Source organism: Oreochromis niloticus, linkage group LG19, assembly GCF_001858045.2.
Source record: "Oreochromis niloticus isolate F11D_XX linkage group LG19, O_niloticus_UMD_NMBU, whole genome shotgun sequence".
Lineage (NCBI taxonomy): Eukaryota > Metazoa > Chordata > Actinopteri > Cichliformes > Cichlidae > Oreochromis > Oreochromis niloticus.
The window spans coordinates 9623372-9641555 of NC_031983.2; the positions used below are offsets into that span (position 1 = coordinate 9623372).

The following is an 18184-nucleotide window of genomic DNA, read 5'->3' on the forward strand; positions in this document are numbered from 1 at the left end:
TGTTCTCTCACTCATGTTCCATCTACATAAATGATCTTATTAAGGAAATGGCTTAGACTTTCAAGGAAAAAAAAAACATGCACTCACTGTTAACCTCTTTTTATAATTTGGCAGACGTTCTGTGTTTCCCCACAATGATTATGCTGAAATTGGTTTGAAAAGTAGGCTCCCTTATCTGTAATTGAACGTGCCATTGAATTTTCACTGGCTTTTAAAAAGAGAAAAGAATTCACATTCTGTTCTCCAGGCAGGTTCGTGCATCCCACATATATACTGCTTTTTATAGAAAATAAGCATTTGCATATTTCTGAACATGTCCTCGTGTGTTTTGGTTTTGGTTTTTGGGGAAAGGTTGGAAGAAAGGATGCCCTCTATGCGTGAGGGTAGATGTTTTCAAAACCACACTGATATATAATGTACTGCAGAGGTGGTGTTAATTAATAAATATAAAGAATGCTCTAAATAACATCTGCTACCCTGCTTGTTTTCCTTTATTTCCAGTCTTATTTATGACAGGAAAAAGCCTTGTGACTCATCATGCGTATTCATTTATGGCTTTTTAGAACATTACTCTATGTACTTACTGATTTCTTTGTTTCCAGGGACGGGTGTTTGGAGTGTGGAAAATGCCATGTGGCAGTCTCGACACATATAAGGAGGCATAAAGCCGTCTTGAGCACCGATGAGGTGAATTTGCCTCTTAATCCAGACAATCAAATGGCTCATGAGGTCAGAGAGCAGTGTCCCATCCCAGAGGCAGCCATGCCCACCTGCTGAGTGCCTTTTGCCTTTGGCACTTATGTAATGACCAGCCTGAAGCGCCCACCCATGGAGCGTACCGTTGGGGGTTCGGTCCCCGCCAGTGATGAGTTTTACACCCGCCACCTGCGTATGGCCAATGGGGTTCCTGTTTCAAGCCGCACTGACAACATCCATGCCACTGTGAGCACAGGAGTGCCTAAAATGGGTGTACGGGCTCGTGTGGCCGACTGGCCCCCAAGGAAAGACGTTACAATGCCTCTGTGGCATTCATCTACGGAGCCTGAGAACTCTGGTGTGCCCTCAGCTGGAAAAAGTCACATAAAGTTAGGCTCTATAATGAGCCCTCAGGACTCAACAATGCTGCGTAACATCCACAACACTTTAAAGAATCGAGCCCAGTCCCAGGCTAACAATTACAGCCCTGACACCCGTTACCTCGCTCCAGGAGACTACAGAGGTCCCGCACATAGAAACCCACGGCAGAGACGCATCCGCCAGCGCAGCAATAGCGACATGACTGTTGGTGAGATGGAAGGCAGTGGAGACAGTGGCGAGGAGTGGGGTCCATCATCGGGAGCCAAATTGTCCCCTCTTCACCGTGAATATGGCAGTACCTCATCGATAGATCAACATGGAGTAGCTGGAGACAGCTTCTTTGAAATGCTTAAGGGCTATCAAGGCGACAAAGTTGATCAACGTAGCCCTGCTCCAGAGAAACTGGAGGACATGCTGAATATTGCATCCAAGCAAGGGATTACTGATATTCAGGAGGATGTCACAGACGGTCTTCTTCCTAAGGCGAAGGACAGAGATAAGCCCCCAAAGAGACGCACAAAGTCTGAAACAGGAGGTGAGTCTATATTCCGTAAACTTAGGAACGTGCGAGGTGAGTCCGACTCCCCCAGAGCGGGGTCTGATGTGGAGGACAGCCGAATGGATGACACGGGCCCTCCTCTCAAGCCCTGGGTGTGTCAGAAAGGGTTCGCTCACTACGATGTTCAGAGCATGCTTTTTGACCTCAATGAAATTATTCAGTTGCGGCAGACTGCAGGCAAGAGGAAAAACACCACCACGGGAGCGTCTGCCGCTGCCGTGGCCTCTGCTACCTCTACTCTGTCATCCACCCACAGCCTGCCTTATAGCTCTCCTAGTGGAAGCCAGGAAGATCTCAATTCCAGGGACAGTCCTAGCCTGGATGCTGGAGATGAACAAAGCAACGAAATGTTGCTAAGCTGCCCTTGCTTCCGCAATGAGATCGGTGCCGATGGCATTGCCAGGCGCAAGCTGGGGGCTAACGGGCCAGGGTATCATGGGCTTGTGGGTGGCGGAGGTGGAAACAGTGGCTCAGGGACCCTGAGTGGGGAAAATAACTTGTACGAAACATCTGTGAGCACACACTTAACCAATGCTGGAGTAGCAGTTCTTGAGGGACCAAAGGAGGGCCCGAGCACGCTCAGCGAAAAGGGCAAACAATACATTGTGGAGCACGTGGACCTGGGAGCCTACTACTATCGCAAGTTCTTCTACCTTAGGGGTGAGATGCATTCACCTGCTATCATAGCATATAGATGGATTTATTGTTTAAAGCAGTAGTGCTGTTGAATATACATGATCAGTTTTTAATTGTACTACTTCTTCTACCTCAGATCATTGGAACTACTTTGGGCTAGATGAGGCATTGGGTCCAGTGGCAGTGAGCATGCGCAGAGAGAAGCTGGAGGAGGACAAGGAGCATGGCCAGCAGTATAACTACCGTGTCATCTTCAGGACCAGCGAGGTCGGATATAGTGTCTGTCCTACATGCAACCTCAGCATAACGTCATGCTATTCCTGTCTACTGTGGAAAATTATGCCCACAGCATGTTTTTCTTTTTTCACCAGTTTGGGAAACAAATTACTTTGCTTGTCTGTGAAGCAAGCTTCTTTGGATTTAGGGTGTTATACATGCACCACAGACCTTATATAACCATATAGGAGTTGTGTTTATTGCAACATCTCTATGCATCCCATATTAGGAAGACCAGCTCAAGGTAAAATAAGTCTCGGTCCTCGTTTTGGGGGGGGGGGGGTGTTTTTTTTTGGTTATGCAACCAACCCCTGGGCTATTCAGCTGTCTCACAATATCAGCAATGTGTGAAGAAACTTCAGGAAGTGCGCTCATCCTCCAGCCTCCAAGGCCTGTCAGCAACCTAAAACTGCTGCGCGGAGAACTTTACGTCTTTGTTTCAGTAAAAATAGACTGTCATATTTAGTAGCTGTGTTAGCTCCCCTGTCTTCTGTGTTTGGCTTGGGATATTGGATTTTGAATTTTGCATTATGGGATTATATGGACATGCATTCCCAGACAGTGGATAAAGGCATCTGCCTGGGGCTGTTTGTTGTGGACTGAGGCAGGACAGGTGCATGTGATTAAACCCCCACACTTTAGCCTGAATTACCTAAGCACACCCCCACCATACCTTGTAGACATGGGGAACACAGGTCTATTGTAAAAACAAGCCCAGCACAGCCTCAAGCTTGCAGGAGAGAGAAAGTCTCCATCCGTTCCAGCTGCTTATGATAGCCAAGTGATTGAGTACAGTCCCAGAGCCCGGCACAATGCACACTTTGTGTACACAGAACGCTTAGACAAGCCCTTCCACCTCCTCTTCTTCCTCGGTTGCACTTTGTGATTGTTCTGTGTTTTCACATAACTTCTTAATGGTTGAATAAGAGGCAGCTATGACTTTAAGAACCACAGCAGCCTGTATTTCCTTCCATGTGTCAGGGCAGGCATGTTTTGTTATCGCTGTGTTTCATCTCCAAGAGTTCAAAGCACATTAAAAATTCCTGAGGTGCATTCCTTCGGTTCTCGCGCTCCTCACTGTAATCTCCTCTTCTTCATCTCTGCGTTTCCAGCTGATAACTCTTCGAGGTTCTATACTAGAAGATGCAGTGCCTTCCACCTCTAAGCATGGCACCGGCCGAGGTCTGCCCATTAAAGATGTACTGGAGTATCTTCTGCCTGAGCTGGATCTCTCCTGCCTCAGACTGGCTCTCAACACACCCAAAGTCACTGAGCAGCTGATGAAACTGGATGAACAAGGGGTAGGCCGAAAATAAACAATTTTCCAAAGGATTGAGAGTTTAAAGTGCGTGTTTATAATAACTGAATAGGAATTCTTTTCCTCAGCCTGCTCACTCCTGAAGTAGATTAAAGAAATAAATTGACTGTCATGTTTGTGTGTTTGCTGGTTCCCAGCTGAGTTTTCAGGTAAAAGTGGGAGTGATGTACTGCCGAGCAGGGCAGAGCACAGAGGAGGAAATGTACAACAACGAGGTAGCTGGTCCCGCCCTGGAAGAGTTCCTCCAGCTGCTGGGGGAGAAGGTTCGCCTCAGGGGCTTCACCAAGTACAGAGCCCAGCTGGACACAAAAAGTAACAGTTTCCCTAGCATACTTATAGATGACACACACAGTAAATAGTACTAATACATCTTTAAACCTGCTGATCACTGAAACTGATTACATATAAGAGTGTAGATATCTTTCGTTTTGGTAGTGAAAGTAAGACATCATGTGAATGGTGACTTGGATTTCCCCTTCTTCATATTACACTTTATAGTTTTTGAACTTTGGCCCTTTATCTTGCCTTTATCTTCTCCCCTTTTATCTCACTTTCTGTTTCTTCTGACCAACATGCCCGCTACAACAGTTTATTAGTGCTGGCACTAGAGAATAAAATGACACCTGATGTGTTGTGACTATATCAGGACTTTTATGTTGCCTGGCAGGACTAAACAGATTTGTTAGGTGAATGAATGAGGCCCTAGATCATTTACCCTACATTTATTGTTGGTTTACAATAGTACAAAACTTTTGGCTTTGAAAAAAAATTGTGTTGGGATTTGCTAAATAGGCGCTGTAAGACGTTTCCGACTGAAAGGCATGGACAGAGTTATTTTAGCTGAGCTTATCACACACACAATTCTCTTTCAGACCTCGTAATTTGGGGAGGAGTGTATTTAAATGAATCATACTGTTGTGATTTCCTGCAGATTGCACCATTATTTAATGCTGAAACAAAAGCATGTCTTATTTTGTGCCTGATATGGCTGTGATAGTTGTTCCTAGGAGAGTTGATTTATTTGGAATTCCTTTGGGAGATGTTATCAGAATTAACATGTAATTGCCATGGGTGGATTGCTCAAAGCTGTGAGTGCACTGCTAAAGCTCTGTCCTCTTCTCAGCCTAAACAACATACTGCTGGTTTCCTATACTGTTATTTTAATGTAACAGAGCAGAAGTGAACTTAGAGCATATAGTAATCTTTCTATAGCTAAAGTTTTTTTAACAGTGATCTGAGCTGTTTGTAGTATTTAAGATTTTTATTTTTTCTTTACACATTTGATACAGACAGCTTTAAATCCTCTGTTTCCGGGTCTTTAACCAGCAGCACTTGTACACAGAGCTGTGAAATGTCACAAATATACCTTCTCTTTATTATCAGATCAATTAAATAACATGTTATATGTCAAAATGAAACTACCATTGTGACTCAGACAGATAGAAGAAGAACAAAAAGATAGATGCTCATATTTTCAGTAAGTACGTTATCATTTGATTGATCAGAATCTGATAGTAAATAATTATTATTTACATTAATCTGACAGGTCAGCTGTAACACTGGAAATTAATGAAACTTCCGTACATTTGCACATTGAGCTCTCTGCTCCTATCAGTTTTTACATTTTTATTTATTTTTTTTGCGATTGTGGTCTCGGCCTATTTTTCCCTGCTTAGTAATTCTAGCCCTTTGTTGTGCAATGGCAGGGAAAAATGTAACGAGCTTTCCTTACAGGATGCATGAGTAAAACAATTAATTGTTCTCTTTATTAACATTAGCTTTGACAGGCTGACATTGATCCACAGCTGACTATTGTGTAGCTGTTTGTGCTACAGTGAAACTGCATCCTGTCTTGCACAAAAAAACCACTGAAAAGAAAAATGAATGGCAGTAGCGATACAATGAGTCTGAACACTGTATTCCTATTTTTTCTGCAGCGGATTCCACGGGCACTCACTCCCTGTACACTTCATACAAGGATTATGAGATCATGTTCCATGTGTCTACTCTGCTGCCTTACACGCCCAACAACAAACAGCAGGTAAAGATGGGGAGTACATATTTTGTGGTATGTGCTGAGTTGTGTTTTCGGAAATGAAAAGCTTCCTGAGAAAGCTTCCACAAAGAAATCAGAGAGGAATGTTATGACTTATTGTTCAGGAATCGGCTTTCATTTTAAAGAATGTGGTTTTTTTTGAACGCCAGTAAATGGAGCGTACCAAATCCTTTGTATGACTTTCACATTCAGTTGTCACACCTCTCTAAAAATTCCATGTTTTTCAATGACTAGTTGCTGAGAAAGCGGCACATTGGGAACGACATAGTGACCATAGTGTTCCAGGAGCCCGGAGCTCACCCTTTCACTCCCAAGACTATTCGCTCCCACTTTCAACATGTCTTCATCATCGTACGAGTACACAATCCCTGCTCCGACAGCACATGCTACAGGTGGGTCTTTAAGCTTGACCAGCAGAGATGAAACATGAGCAGCCTGTTGTGAATCTGTAAACTAACCAAGTACTTTTTAGTGCCTAAACTTGACCCAAAATTGAAAATGAAAAGAATTCATAAAAAACAATAAAGTGAAAACAAGTTTAAAAACAACTGTGGTCTCGTGGCTGATAAGCTTGTGACTCTGCTTTTAATTGTACCCTTTCTGGTTCTTTAAAAGAGGCCTATTATACCTCAGGCTTTATGTATTATATCTCAGACTGTCTTGTTGTGAGGGAGAAGATCATCAAAAGAGCGATAAAGCTAGCTGAACTTTAGACTTTAGTTTCCTTAACTGAATTAAGGAAACTAAAGTCTACCTTGGAACCAAATTAAGTGTCTATACAGATCAAGGACAAAGGGTTATTCTTCCCTGATAAAACCGATACTGAGTGAGAGCACATGCTCATATTTAGTTTTCATATGGATTTCAGCACAGTGTGTTGGTTCACATACTTTCTAACAAACAGATCCCAGGGAGCTGGCCTTACTGGAACCCCGTCCAGTACGGCCTCATCTTCTACTTAAGCTTGTGTACTTTAACAATTTTTTTTTGTATACTCAGAGTATATATAGAGCCCCAAAAGAGTCAGAGTAATCATAGCTCATGGTATTTCTGGGGACTGGGCCAGGGTTACTGGCCCAGTCCCCGATGAATTTGTTAACTGATGTGACCAGTTTTCCTCCAGATTAACGTGGCTTAGGCTAAAGAAATGGGCCCCTTTCCATTATCACTCCTCTGTCTAGTGGCAGCTGTGCTGCAATATAAATACATGAGCAATGTATTTATATTACATGTTACAGATGAGAAGCTATATTTTCTGTTAAATACCAAAGTCACTGGATGTTATTTTTAAGCAAATTATGAAATGTTAATGTGACGGGAAACTGGTGAAAATGTTTTATTCTTCCTTTTCCCAGTCAGTGCCTTCCTGTTCTGTGATTTGCTGTTAAAAAGAGGAAGTTGCTTTGCTGCAAGATTATTGGTGTCACCCTTCATGATCTTTAGGCTCAAAGGCACAGAACATCGCTTTGGACCTGCAGAGTCCTTAACAAGGTTTAGCCTCCTCAAAGGTAGTGGTTATACATTAACATAAATTAATGTACATAAAGTACATAAAGTAAATCTTGTGCATATCTTTGCAAAGCAGGTGGTGTCTGAGACCAGACAGCAGAATTTTATGCTGAATGACGATGCTTTGGTAGTCTATGAGCACATGCAGTGAAAACGAGATGCGTTACAATTTTAAGTGGGTCAAACTGACAAACCTCAGCAGTGATGTTGAATGAAAATCTGATTTTGGCTTCGCATTTCTGTCTGGGACCTGATCCTTTTATGGGACTCTTAAAAGTTCCACACCACTTTTCAGAGCTTGTAGCTGTGTTTTCATGCAGGTAGCTACAGTAGCATTAAGACAAAAGCATTGACTGGAAGGCAAAAGCTAGCATAAAAGCCTGTTGCCTGGCTGTTGTCCCGTCTTCATGAGCTGCGTTTCCACTGCACATCTGTTTGCGTGTGAATTAGTTTGATTATTGTCAGATAGAAGAAATTACTTCTGCAGTAGCTGTCACATTGGGGGTTCTCCCGTGGAGTTGTGTGGCGTTGACACTTATGCGTTTCTACCCCACTGCACATGCTCTTTCTGTGCTTTGAACACACAGATATTATACACATGTAGTTGCTCCCACTCACTCCCCTACTCCCATTTCTCCTTTTACCTCTTTCTCATGCTCACTTGCACACACAGCCCCCCACCCGCCGTACACTAATTCACTCAAAGACTCACTCTTCACACACTCATATAAATACAAGTCTCAACCCTCCCTCCTCCTCCTTTCCTTGCTTACCACTTTGCCTTTGGGCAGCATGAGTTGGAGTGGTCTGAAGGAGTTAGCGCCATGCACATGAAGTGCTCTCTTCACTGGACATGCATGTGAGTGGGGAGGACTGTTCAGAGCAGTGTTTCTCAGAGCTCACAGAGCCAACCTGAGGAGCGGACAGGTCGAGCCAACCTTCTGTCTGTTCAGCTCACGGCGGTACATTTGGGCTAATTTATTTCGAGCCCTTTTATTTTTCTACTCCGTGCTGACTTTTCCTTTTTCTGACGAGCTACTCCATCTCATCGACTCGTGGCTGCGTTAGTTTGTTTTTCTTTTTGCATAAAGGGTTCATCTTTTAGTTTATAGTCTGAGAGAAGGAGAGAAATTCTTGTTGTTTACCTTATGGAAGAAATGGAGAGGCCCAAGACACTGAATCCTTGAAGACAATCCTGCTACCCTACGCAAGAATCATCCGCACAGTCTTCGGATTCATCTCATATTCTGTGTGGACTGAGGCACCATGTGTTAAGACTTCACTCCTGACTGTTTGTCACAAGTCTTTCCCTGGATGCCTTCCCCTGATGGTTTAAGGGGGGAGAAGAAAGAGTCTGGACACGAGAACTCAGTTACAAGGATTTGCTACACAGTATTGAGTGGTTTATATTGGGTGTTGTATTATAAGAACAAGGGAGAATTGAGTTAGCATCGGCACAGTTTGTTCACCGCCTTGATTGAATATAAGTATTTAGATGCAGTAATCTGAAGAGCTTGGTTACTTTTTGATGAAGACAGGAGGTAAGTTACACATGTTTGTGTTGAGTTCAGCATGCTATGGTGTGGTGGTCAAAACCATACAAGAGTACCTGATGCAGGGATTTACACTTCAGCTGCTCAGTAGTTTTCCCTTTCACACTCCTTCCTTAAATTGTTGCACATCATATATGCTAGCTTGAAACTTTATTTTACATGAAGAGATTTTTTTCCCTGTTTCTTTTACTATCATGTAATGCATTTGCCTCTTTAATCTCTATTAATAAAGGGCATGTTTTTATTTGTTGAGTCATCTAGTTATTAATAGCCTGTCGTTGCCTGCTGCTGAGATCTGGATAATTCTCAGGTCATATTGAGCCAAACCAGAGCATTAAAGGAGTAAGTGGCCTGGGGCCAGCGGGGTGCTAATCTGCTGCTTTCAACCGCTGCCTCAAAGTCACACGGGGCCAGCGAGGCAGGATTGCGTAACCAGATCTTTGTTTAGGAAATGATCTTTGTTTGTGCTTGCGAGCCAGAGCCACAGCGCTGCTCCTCCATATACCATGATGTAGCAGAGAGTGGCAGGGTGTCATCACTGGGAGCTGGCTTGTCATCTAGGATTGGATGTATAGCATTTATATGCTGAGTGCAGTCGGCCATGGTTTGCAGCATTTCTGCTACAGGCAGAGGCTGTGTTATCTGTTTAATGGGCTGGATGGAGTTTTGTCAGGACTGTCAAAGTAGCTTATCTGAGACCACGTCTTGGTTTTTTCGGTTTTTAGTGTACATGCATGTATGCACTTACAGGCTTTATATAGCTCCTATACTTATATATAGGAAGAAGTCAGACAAGTTTCTTCCTCATTGGTAGTTTAAAGTCTTTTGAAAGGTTTTTCTTGTAAGGTTTCCCAGATTTCTAATGAAGAACATGTAGAAGGAAGCATCGCCACACAGTTACTAATTTATAGTAATTTAACTCAACGGCCATTGTGTAGAAATGTAATATGAGCAGTGGAGGGTAACAAGACGCGAGCTTTGCCTGTAGGAATTAGAACAGCCTCCTTTTTAGAGCAAAGGTCAGAGGTGAGGTAACCATACATATTGTGTTAATTTAATATATTTAACTTTGCATATGCATATTCTATACCCCGCTATTTATGAATGTGTTTAAAAAAAAAAAAATGTTATATACAATTTTAAAATGCATTTTAAAATAATTTAATATACATGCTTATGCAGTAAACTCATCCTTACCAGAGCCAATCCCGGGGTACCATTCTACTTTCTGTTACCGGTAATCTGGCTACAAAGAAATTCAGCCAGGCCGCTTGAATAGGAGTCAATGAAGCTAAAAGGCTAAAATAATTATTTATACCTGCTTCTAGACCTTAACCCCAACTCAAAGAAACAAAAACTAATTATTAATGCATAATAACACTTCCTTCCTCCATGTTCTTCAGTTTTCTTTTGGGGTTTTTTCTTACAGGAAGAAAATTTTACCCTCAAAAAATTTGCATTCTGGTAATGCATTCTGATTGGTCAGTTCAGGATTCATGACTAGACTTATCCCCTTGCTTTAAAGCAGGGGTGGGGGAACTCCAGGCCTTAAGGCCTGCAGGTTTTAGATTCGTCCTTGATCCAATGGAACTGATTTAAATGGCTAAATTACCTCCTCAACATGTCTTGAAGTTCTCCGGAGGCCTGGTAATAAACTAATCATTTGATTCAGGTATGTCGACCAGGGTGATATCTAAAACCTGCAGGACATCGGCCCTTCAGGCCTGGAGTTCCCCACCCTTGCTTTGAAGCCATAATGTTGCTCATGGTGTCCCAGTGTTTACAGAAAAGTATTTCGCTGTCATGGCAACCTTTAAAAATGAATGCATAATGAATGTATAACTGGAACACATACATCTGTCTTTCTTGACAATTTTGCTAATGGAAAGTCCAGAGAATATGAATTCTTGAGTATTTACAACTTCTTTTCCTCTTTTTCTTCTGCAGTGTGGCTGTCACCCGTTCCCAGGACGTTCCCTCCTTTGGCCCACCAATCCCGAAAGGCGTGACCTTTCCCAAGTCCACTGTGTTCAGGGACTTCCTTTTGGCCAAAGTCATCAACGCTGAGAACGCAGCTCATAAGTCAGATAAATTTGGCGCCATGGCGACACGGACACGGCAGGAGTATCTGCGGGATTTGGCAGAGCGACACGTGACCAGTACATCAGTGGAACCCTCTGGAAAGTTCCCCTTCATCTCTCTGGCACACAAACGGCGGGAGAAGGTGCGTCCGTACAGCGGGGCGGAGCTACGGAGCCTTGGGGCTATAACCTGGCAGGTTCATGCCGAAGATCAAGTAGCCGGGGCTGAACGCGAGTGCCTGTTGGCCATTTCAAACGACTTCATCATCCTGCTGGATCAAGAGGCCAAAGTGGTCGTGTTTAACTGTGCCACACGAGATGTGATTGGCTGGTCAACCGGGAGCCCCGCCTCTATGAAGATCTACTATGAGCGTGGTGAGAGCGTATCGCTGCGCTCCATTAATAACAACACGGAGGACTTTGGAGAGGTTGTCAAAAGACTGGAGGTCAGTGGGGCACCGTTACCTTCTGTAGCCACACATGTGTATAGCATACACCATCTGCTGCAGATATCAGAGGCTGCAGAGCTTAAAAAAGTGCATCTCTCACAAGCATCTTGCAATAAACACACACAGAGATGCTTTGAGCTGTGACTATCGTGAAAGCATTCCTACTTTTATATCAGCATATTTACTCTTTAGCTGGTTATCTACTAGTATCATCTAGTAAACATCCAAATCACCCAGCTAACCAGTCCCAGTCTGTGAGTCACTGTGTATGTGAATAGTAATGCAGGCAAAAAGTGCTTGGTAAAGTCTTTAAGTGTTAGGACACGCTCTCCCTTTGTCCACTTCCCTGACAACAGTAGCTTGAAAAAAAAATAACTATTGTTGATGATTACAGCAACATAAGGGCGTAGCCTGAAATTATGGACTCACCAGAAAGCCACAGATGCTGCACTGACCCTGTGATTAAAAGTCATGCCAAGCATAATGCATAGTAGTTTAATTCATATCATTACTGAGGGTTTCCTTGTGGTCTAGATAAAGCGGCACTTTTGATGGGATATTTCAATCATTCATCAGACACTGCAGTTCTGCTTAATGATAAAGTAAAAAAGGATTTCCTGCTGACAGTACAGGAAAGAGCTCTTTCTTCTTCATCTTCTTTTTTTAACAGCCAAAACTCAGACCACTGTTTTCTACTTGGTGAACTCAATAAAGAAAGGCATATACAGGATCTGTAAAAGTCGATTTCCTCAAGCCTATGGTGCTTTTTACCCAGATTCATCTGGATTGTTTTGATATTGCTTGTCCAGTTTTATAGAGAGCACCTGCAGAGATTGCTCTCTTCTTTTGCAAATACTGAACAAATTAGCATTTTCCTTGTGGTGCTCAAAGGGCTGAAAAGTTTAAAAATTTGACAGCTACACCAAGTTTAAGAAATTATAACCAGATTGCTCAAAAAATGATCTTCAACCCTTGGAGCTGTGGATCAGGCTAACTGTGCAGAAAAATGCATTATGATATCCGTGTTATGTTATTTACATATGTGCCTCAGCTTGTGACTAACAATACATTTCATCCACCCTTTTTTTTTTTCACCACCTTTCTGACTCAACCTTGATCTTTCACACCGTCTTTTCTCCAGTTGTTGACCAAGGGAAGCCAAACCACAGAGATGACCTTACGTCGTAACGCCCTGGGCCAGCTGGGCTTTCATGTCAACTTCGAAGGGATCGTAGCAGAAGTGGAGCCCTACGGCTATGCCTGGCAGGCTGGGCTCAGGCAGGGCAGCCGCTTAGTGGAGATTTGCAAGGTGTCTGTGGCCTCGCTGTCCCACGAGCAGATGATTGATCTTCTTAGAACCTCTGTCACTGTAAAGGTGGTCATCATTCCTCCACATGAAGACTCAACGCCACGCAGGTACTGTGGATATAAGTCATAAATGGATACAAGAGAGACTGTAGTTGATGTGTTGGTTTGTGGCTTTTGAAGCTATCCTTAAAGTATTCTGACTGCGATTGCTTCATGTGCCAACAGAGGCTGCTCAGAAATCTACCACATGCCACTTGTGGACTACAAGAACCACAAAGAGGGCATGCCCTATGAGTTAAAGTTCCCCTTTCGCTCCACAAACAACAACACCAAGTGGCCACGCACCTCATCCAGCCCTCAAACGCGTGCCGCTGGCACGGGGGGAACCCTCATCAAGGCCCCGCCCACAGACTTAAGTAACCCTGCTGCTATTCCCCGCAGTGTGTCTAGCGATGGTCGACCGCTCAACCCCAAAAGGTCACATAATAGCGATAATTCTGTTATGAAACTTGCAGACATGCTGAGCTAACTTCTGTCTGGTTGTAACATATGTCTTTAATAGCATCCATATGTCGCCACAGATATTCCCCAGGGAATGACAACTATGCCCTTGCCTGCTCCATTGTGATGGGACGCACACTGCACAACACAAACTCCCCTTCCAGTCTTTCCTACACAGACACCATGGCCTCCACCCACTGGAGGCAAAAGTCTATGCCTGACGGGTGAGTTCATCGCTACAAATTATGCAGACTAAATTTCATAAATATATATTTTCTTAAAACTTGATGTGTGCTACACGGTAACATAGATAACCTTCTCTTCAGGTTTAATAACAACTGCCAGTCCCCTGTTTCATCTGTGCGCCATGTGGCAGGTGAGGGCGTCAATGGGATCAAAGTATCGTCGAGCTCAGGTGTTGGATGGTCACGACCTGGGGAGGGTGATCCCGCCAGCAGATCAGGGGACAAACCCAGCTCAGGTAGGCAGAACTCCCTCAGTGTTGGTAAACAAAAAAAAAACATGTTTTGCATTATGGGCTCTAAATTTTCCGTACGTCTTAGACACCGTGGTTTCCAAAGTGGTGATTCCTCGACTTCAGCCGTCAGAGCAGAGCAGCCACGTGTCTCCTAACAAGAGCACCAAGGTGAGTGATAGCCAACAACCACCAGATGTAATTTCCTTGCTGACTTGATAAGGGAGGCTCTGTGCTAACAAAAGGTCTGCTGTTTAATCACAGTTAGCATCATATGACTGTGAGCTAAAGTTTGTGTGCCATGAACCAATCTACGCTAAGCACGCTAATTAAAATGTTTCCAACATTGGGGTAAATATGATCGCAGCATGAGGAGTTACGGGATCTCTGAGCACTTCAGGTGATACAAAACAAACAGTCTTTGGGGAAACGCTGCAGCAAAAAGTCCTGTTTTTCTATCTAGAAATTGATCACAGATTTCTCATCTGGTAACAGGCAGATGCTCCCTATTCATCCAGCCAGTCAAGCAGCAACACACTGTCAAGCAACGCCTCCAGCTCCACCCACAGTGACGAGAAGTGGTACGAAGTTGGCTCCCGTTCCGGAGTGCGGAGTGAACTGGATCTCAGTGGCTATCTGCAGGGTACCTCCAGCGACAGCGGCATTGACGCAACCTCCTTCACTGCCACGCAGAGCAGCACGGCTTCCTCCACTGGTGCCTTCACGGCAAAAGACAAAATCCCTTGGCAGGACGAGCCACCAGACGGCCAGACAGCCGCTGACAGTTCCCCTCCAACTCCAGACTCTCTTGTCAACTCTGGAGGCACCGAGATCCCAGGGAAGAGCCCCTTATCCTTGCTACTCGGTCCCGATAGCGGCTCCTACAGCCCCAGTGATGCCGCCGCCCACTCCAGGTGTGCTGCTATTCTGTTAGAATTTAGCTACATAGGCAGTCTAGGAATCTGATCCTTTGCATCAATGTTTCATTAAACAGACAGTGATTCATTGTAGTCCAGATATATCCTGCACTGTCCCAGCTGAAAAAAAAGTCCAAAGCTCTGCGGTTTAACAAAGGGAGAGCGGAAGAATGAAATATCTGTGTCTGTGGTTTTGCATTTGTTATGTGTCTCCATCTCTGGGTATCCATGATAGAAAGGAAGTGCTTGAAGTTGCTAGAAATGCAGACTGTGAGCTCAGCACTGTTCCCCCCTCCTCTAAATCCCACTTCCTTTGAATCAACTAAAGCTTTCCTGCCTCTCTTCTTCACTCAGCCAGAAATAACTCGGCTCCACCAGACCTGTACATTGGCAGCTTTGTTTTATAGTTCGTGCACAGACACAAAACTCGATGTTGGAAAATTCAAGCATTAATGTCAAACTCTATAGAAATGCTATTTTAAAGAGCTGAAAATGAAGTGCAGGGACACGGTGTTCTTATTTAATATTTATGAATTCATCGGTTTATCCAGTCTGCAGAGATATCTGGATATATATATATATTGAAGGAACACCTTTACTAATGGGTTTTAAGGATGCCTGGCTCTTTCTTGTTTGTTCAGCCTTATTAAAGACAACTAAGGTAATTTGATAGTTAAACATGAAGAAAAATAAAATATATCAGTGCAATGAAAATGCATGACTAATGCATTTTCTTTTCAATCAGTCTGGTCTCAGTGTTTGATACTGATGAAATTATAAGGCTGTGTCACACTTTTCTGCCCTTTCTTTTTGTTTTGTCCCCAGTTCAGCCTCTTCTGGTCCCTCAGGCTGCAGGCCCACGTCCCCCCAGGATGAGGCTGCTCCTGTGCCCACATCACCCACATCCTCAAACTCCCAGTCCCCGGGGACCAAGAGCTTCTACCCTCGTCAAGGAGCCACCTCAAAGTATCTCATTGGCTGGAGGAAGCCTGGGGGAACTGTTAACTCAGTGGATTTTGGCAGCACTCGCAAGTAAGATGGAAATAATTCTTTTACTAAACATCTGTGAATGTTCAAAATTGTTTCTAAAGCAACATTGCATGCAGATAAAATATTATAACTCAGTGCAGAGTGCATCCTGGTGTCAGTCATGTCGCCATAGTGAATATTTTATGTTTGTCCCACTGAGTGGTCAGCTCATTTTAAAGGTGTTGTTTAAAAAGTTGGTCAGCAGCGCCACCGTGTGGTGAGTTTTTATTATTTTTTCCACATTAATTCAATTCTGTTCAGTTTTATTTATATAGTTTTCTGAAGGTGCTTTGTATTGTACACTGTAATATTGTAGATCAATATTCTTTGGTTTGTAGGAAGACAAAAAAAAATTCCACTCTTATTCTCACGTATTGAATTTGAAAGTCGATTCCTATCTTTTGTGTTGGTGGTAAATGTTTTCACACAAACCAGTTTTTCCTGGTGCAATAAATCAGTAATTTATTCGACTACAGATCACCAACACCTTGGTTTGAGAACAGTTACAGCTGCCATTGCCATTCTGAGCGTTTGAACTGGTGGCTGCTACTCACAGACATGCTTTGTCGTTTCTAGAGATTTCTGCTTTAATTCGTTTTGGGTTTTTTTACTTTAATCTTCAGACGGCACCAGAGTGATGGTTTGCTGGGTGGTCAACCCCAGCTCAGGGCCAATCTCCGGGGCTCCCAGTCTCCCCAGCGGCACACTGCGAAGTCCAGCCTGGAGGAAGACTTAAAGAAGCTCATCACACTTGACAGCCCTCCACCCACTACAAATGAAGAGAAGGTACAGGGAGATGCTTTCGATAAGCTATTATATTACTTTGCCCACTCATGACTACATCTTCACTCTTTGAAAAAAGACTCTTTGAGGGGAAAACAAAAATAACGTACACACCCAGGTTTGCTTCCTGACTGAGCCTTATTGGTCACAAAATTTAGGCTAATGTATTTTAACTAATCTTTTACTTTAACTAGAGCCGGACCGATTTATCAGCCGACCAATAACAGCAATTTGACGATCTGTCAGTATTAGCATTTATAACGGTCAATACTGAAGAGACACCCTTCAACTGTGCTATCATAGTTTGTCCACCAGATGGCACTCTGCAACTGTTTGGAACCCCACAAACAAAACAACCAGCTGATCCAAGCAAAGTCGGGCAGCTCTTAAACAAGTGAATAAATAACTACACATAAGAAATGTTAAAGAAATATGTTTACATTTCCTGTGTCAAAGGAAAAAAAATCAGGTGATATAAGAGAATATCAGTGTTTTGAATCAACCAAATGATTCAAAACGCTGTATGATTATGGATAATGCTCCTGGTACCACTCTAATAAACCGCTACATTTGCTTTGATAACAAATTAAGGCTTGTTTTCTGTCACTGTGTATACATTATGTTCGTCTTGTGCTGCTTAAAATAGCAGTTTCACCTCATCATCAGTCCAAGTATGGAAGTCTATATGTTCATGGTCATTTCACCAAAGACTGTTTTAAAACAAGGTGCCAGCAGTATTATGGTTACATAGTAGCGAAACACCACAAGTCAAATGTAAGCACAATAGCATGCTAGATAACCTGGAAATTGTAAGCAAAACATAAAATATCTGTTAAATCTGTTAAATCCTTTATATCTGTGAAGGTTCTCACAAACACAAAAAGTACTTTAGTTTAACAACAGCTAATGTAACCTGATATTGTAACTCTTCAGTGGCCGTACAAGACCACATGATAAAACTACCTGGGATATAACATATTGGGTCGAGGTTTTTAACCAGCTGTTTAAGCCCTGCTAAAAAGCTTTTATAATTACTATCACGGACAATATGATATGGCACAACCCTAATAGAATATTTGTCTGCTTCCATCCCTACGTGAAGCCGTTGTTTCCAGGCCCCCCACCCAGTCGACGTTCCCTTCAGAGAACCCTGTCTGATGAGAGCATTTACAGCGGGCAGAGGGAGCCGTCCTCTAGTGGACAGCGTGAAACGCCTACTGACCTTCTTTTCTCCTGTTCAACCATCCCACGTTCACCCACCACCCGCCACGGACCGAGTCGGCGAGCATCGCACAAATCCCTCGGTAAATATTTAGTTTCTGTGATTGAACTTGTAGTGGCTCCAAAGTGTAGTGGTTTACGCATCAGCATCAGGAATCAGGAAGAGTAAAAAACCTTCTAACTCAAACATGCTTCGTTATGTGCCGTGTGACCTCTTGTTCATAACGGAGCAGATGGACTACTGTGCAATAGTCTTGAGCCAAGCCTTTCTTTTTGTTCCAAGGAGCCTGACTTTGCTGTAATTTTTTAAAGATGTCTTCAGCAAACCTGGATTGAAAAAGTTGAAGAATGTCCTCCCCAGAGCTCAACATTACTGAAGCAGTGTAGGATCATCCTGAGAGAGAACAGAACAAAAATGTAGCCGACATCTAAAGAA

The 18184-nt window shown here is 43.3% G+C and overlaps 1 protein-coding gene across 1 annotated transcript in view; it reads left to right on the forward strand.

Moving 5' to 3' along the window:
• Window positions 1–18184, forward strand: part of LOC100700378 (signal-induced proliferation-associated 1-like protein 1) — a 37213-nt gene that overhangs the window by 15879 nt on the left and 3150 nt on the right. Inside the window, exons 2-17 of the mRNA XM_005453286.4 lie at window positions 603–2296; window positions 2409–2539; window positions 3661–3849; window positions 4004–4178; window positions 5804–5907; window positions 6157–6314; window positions 10932–11511; window positions 12656–12930; window positions 13048–13299; window positions 13404–13547; window positions 13650–13804; window positions 13887–13969; window positions 14294–14712; window positions 15541–15747; window positions 16368–16530; window positions 17630–17831. Coding sequence (XP_005453343.1) covers window positions 805–2296; window positions 2409–2539; window positions 3661–3849; window positions 4004–4178; window positions 5804–5907; window positions 6157–6314; window positions 10932–11511; window positions 12656–12930; window positions 13048–13299; window positions 13404–13547; window positions 13650–13804; window positions 13887–13969; window positions 14294–14712; window positions 15541–15747; window positions 16368–16530; window positions 17630–17831 — 4729 coding nt within the window. The 5' untranslated portion in view covers window positions 603–804. The remainder of the gene's footprint in view (window positions 1–602; window positions 2297–2408; window positions 2540–3660; window positions 3850–4003; window positions 4179–5803; window positions 5908–6156; window positions 6315–10931; window positions 11512–12655; window positions 12931–13047; window positions 13300–13403; window positions 13548–13649; window positions 13805–13886; window positions 13970–14293; window positions 14713–15540; window positions 15748–16367; window positions 16531–17629; window positions 17832–18184) is intronic.